The 2500-nt window shown below is 43.8% G+C and overlaps 1 protein-coding gene across 1 annotated transcript in view; it reads right to left on the reverse strand.

The window, feature by feature from the left end:
• Positions 1 to 6: 6 nt before the first annotated feature.
• The window catches only part of ndrg2 (NDRG family member 2), a 53838-nt gene continuing 51344 nt past the window's right edge, over positions 7 to 2500 (reverse strand). Inside the window, exons 15-16 of the mRNA XM_063186524.1 lie at positions 2279 to 2330; positions 7 to 2024 (exon numbers count right to left, since the gene is read on the reverse strand). Coding sequence (XP_063042594.1) covers positions 1861 to 2024; positions 2279 to 2330 — 216 coding nt within the window. The 3' untranslated portion in view covers positions 7 to 1860. The remainder of the gene's footprint in view (positions 2025 to 2278; positions 2331 to 2500) is intronic.

Consider the following 2500-nt stretch of genomic DNA (forward strand, 5'->3'; position numbering starts at 1 on the left):
TATACATGAAAACGAACCAGATCCCCCAAAGACAACATGTCAGCACTCTTCAACAAACAAACATGAGCAGGCTAGCTTGGTTTGCCAGGAGAGGTAGGGGGTTGGTTTTTGCTGCAAACTAAACTGCACTGGACTGCACAATTAGGACTGCTTGGTAGTAGGGATTGAGTAGCTCACACAGTGACCCCTACTGGTAAGAATGGGGATTGCAGCATTAATAGCGGCAGCAGCAGTGGCGGAAGCACTGATGTCTGTGCAACTGGCCTTGTGCATCCACACAAAGTGGAGCACAACCCAAGGACATTTGACTTTTTCTAGGTTCCCTTCTTGAGTCCAATTCCTATTCATTTTGAGACTCCACAACATCCCCTGGACACACAAAGTCAATCAGTTAGAAAACATATAACCCAACGACAATAAAAATCAAATAACACATTAAAAAGAAAGTTTTATCCTCATTCAGAAGCAAGCATGCGATTCAAACCAGGCCAAACAAAAATCCCTCCCTCAAATGCTTTGTCCCCACATGAACCTCAAACAGGGAAACCCAGAATTACAGTAATTTTCAAATGGGGCAAATGGAAGACAAATTGTTGCCATTGACAACGTGAAAGGAGAAGTAGGAAGAAAAGATGCTCCAATTCCAAAACACCAATGGTGCCATGTGATCTGGGTCACATGACAACTCGGCTTTGGTTGATTGGCTGTTCTCCTCTGCCCCCACGTCAGAAAAACAAACAGAATAAGAAAGCATGAGGACAAAATTAGAAAAAAAGGAAGCCAGAAAAATATCACACATATAAGACAGAAAATGAAAAAAGAAGACACACTATATGTATATCTATGCTCTATTTTTTTTTTTCTCATTTTCTAGCCATTTCAGATGCTGTAAAAAGTTTAAACACGTAATTAGGAGCATTGCGGTTATTTTTTTCGTGATTTACAATTACGTTATTATCGTCAACATTATTAATATCATTAATATCCTCATATTTATTATTAATATTTATTATTCTGATTATTACTCTGCACTACTTGTAGATTAGCACTACACATAATTCACTCTACATAATCCAGTCACTCTCCACACGTTTAAAGGGTTCTACCACCAGTCACCAGCACACAGAGCGAAGGAAGAGAAAGGGAGAGGAAGAAATGAGAGAGGAGGAGGGAGATTAGAAACTTTCTCTTTCACTCCTTCATCTTTCCCTATTGGTCTTTCTCCTTTCAGCTATGCATCTCATGAATTCACTCCTCCCCTTCGTCTCGCACCCTCTTTCCTTGGTTCTTTACTTCTCTAACCTTGCTGGCACAGGATGTGGTGATGAGGCAGCGGAAAAGGAGAAATTCATTTTGTTTATTCAATTTGTTCTTCTCCTTCCTCATCATTCCATCATCGTGATTGCTTTATCGCCTTATTGTCTTCTTATTGATTCTGCTTCTGTTTCAACCAGAGACACCAGAGAAAGACCCTCCACTCACCTCTCTCTCTCTCTTTCTCTCTCTCTCTCTCTCTCTCTCTCTCTCTCTCTCTCTCTCTCTCTCCATTGAACCAAGCTGTTCCGTCTTCATCACCATCTTTTTCTGCATGGCTGTACTAATGGAGAATGCCAATGGTGGATTTTGTCATCCGTCTTTTTTTTGTCATTCCGTCAACCTTGTCCAACCTCTAGTTTGTATCTGTTTCCCTTTCTCGCCATTCGTTTCTCCCTCCATTCGTCCGTCTCCACTCCTCTTTTTCAATCTCTCTCTCCATCTATCGTTCTTTCCCCTCTCTCGTCATGCTCTCTCTCTCTTTCTCTCTCTCTCTCTCTCTCTCTCTCTCTCTCTCTCTCTCTCTCTCTCTCTCTCTCTTTCTCTTCAACAGGACACCTCCATGGTGTGGGAGGGGCTGGGTGGCAGCTGCCCGCCCTGGGAGCCCTGGGAGAGGGTGCGTGAGCGCGAGCGCGAGCCCTCCATGGAGTAGGAGGAAGACAGGGAGGTGGTGCGAGACCGTGACAGGCGCGTCATGCAGGACGATGCCACTGTGGGGAGAGAGAGAGAGAGAGAGAGAGAGAGAGAGAGAGAGAGGGGTGCAGGGAATATATCATCATTAATATTTGAAAATAATGTCTGAATTATTTTTTAAATATATTTCCGACCCAACATGGAATATAACAACAGCGAAACCAGGAGACAAAGCGATCATGACTTCTGATGTTTGGAACACAAGTCAAGGGCTGAGAATAGCATTTTGCTCTAGGGAAGAAAGTCGTATGATTGAGGCAGACAAACTTACTGTAGCCCATTCCCTGGATGAAGTACTTGAATGCCTCAGTCAACTTTGCAGGCTGCAGAGAGAGAGAGAGAGAGAGAGAGAGAGAGAGAGAGAGAGAGAGAGAGAGAGAGAGAGAGAGAGAGAGAGAGAGAGAGAGAGAGAGAGAGAGAGAGAGAGAGAGGCAGAGACAGAGACAGAGACAGAGACAGAGACAGAGAGAGGCAGAGACAGAGACAGAGACAG

This window comes from Engraulis encrasicolus, chromosome 21 (assembly GCF_034702125.1).
Source record: "Engraulis encrasicolus isolate BLACKSEA-1 chromosome 21, IST_EnEncr_1.0, whole genome shotgun sequence".
NCBI classification, from domain to species: domain Eukaryota; kingdom Metazoa; phylum Chordata; class Actinopteri; order Clupeiformes; family Engraulidae; genus Engraulis; species Engraulis encrasicolus.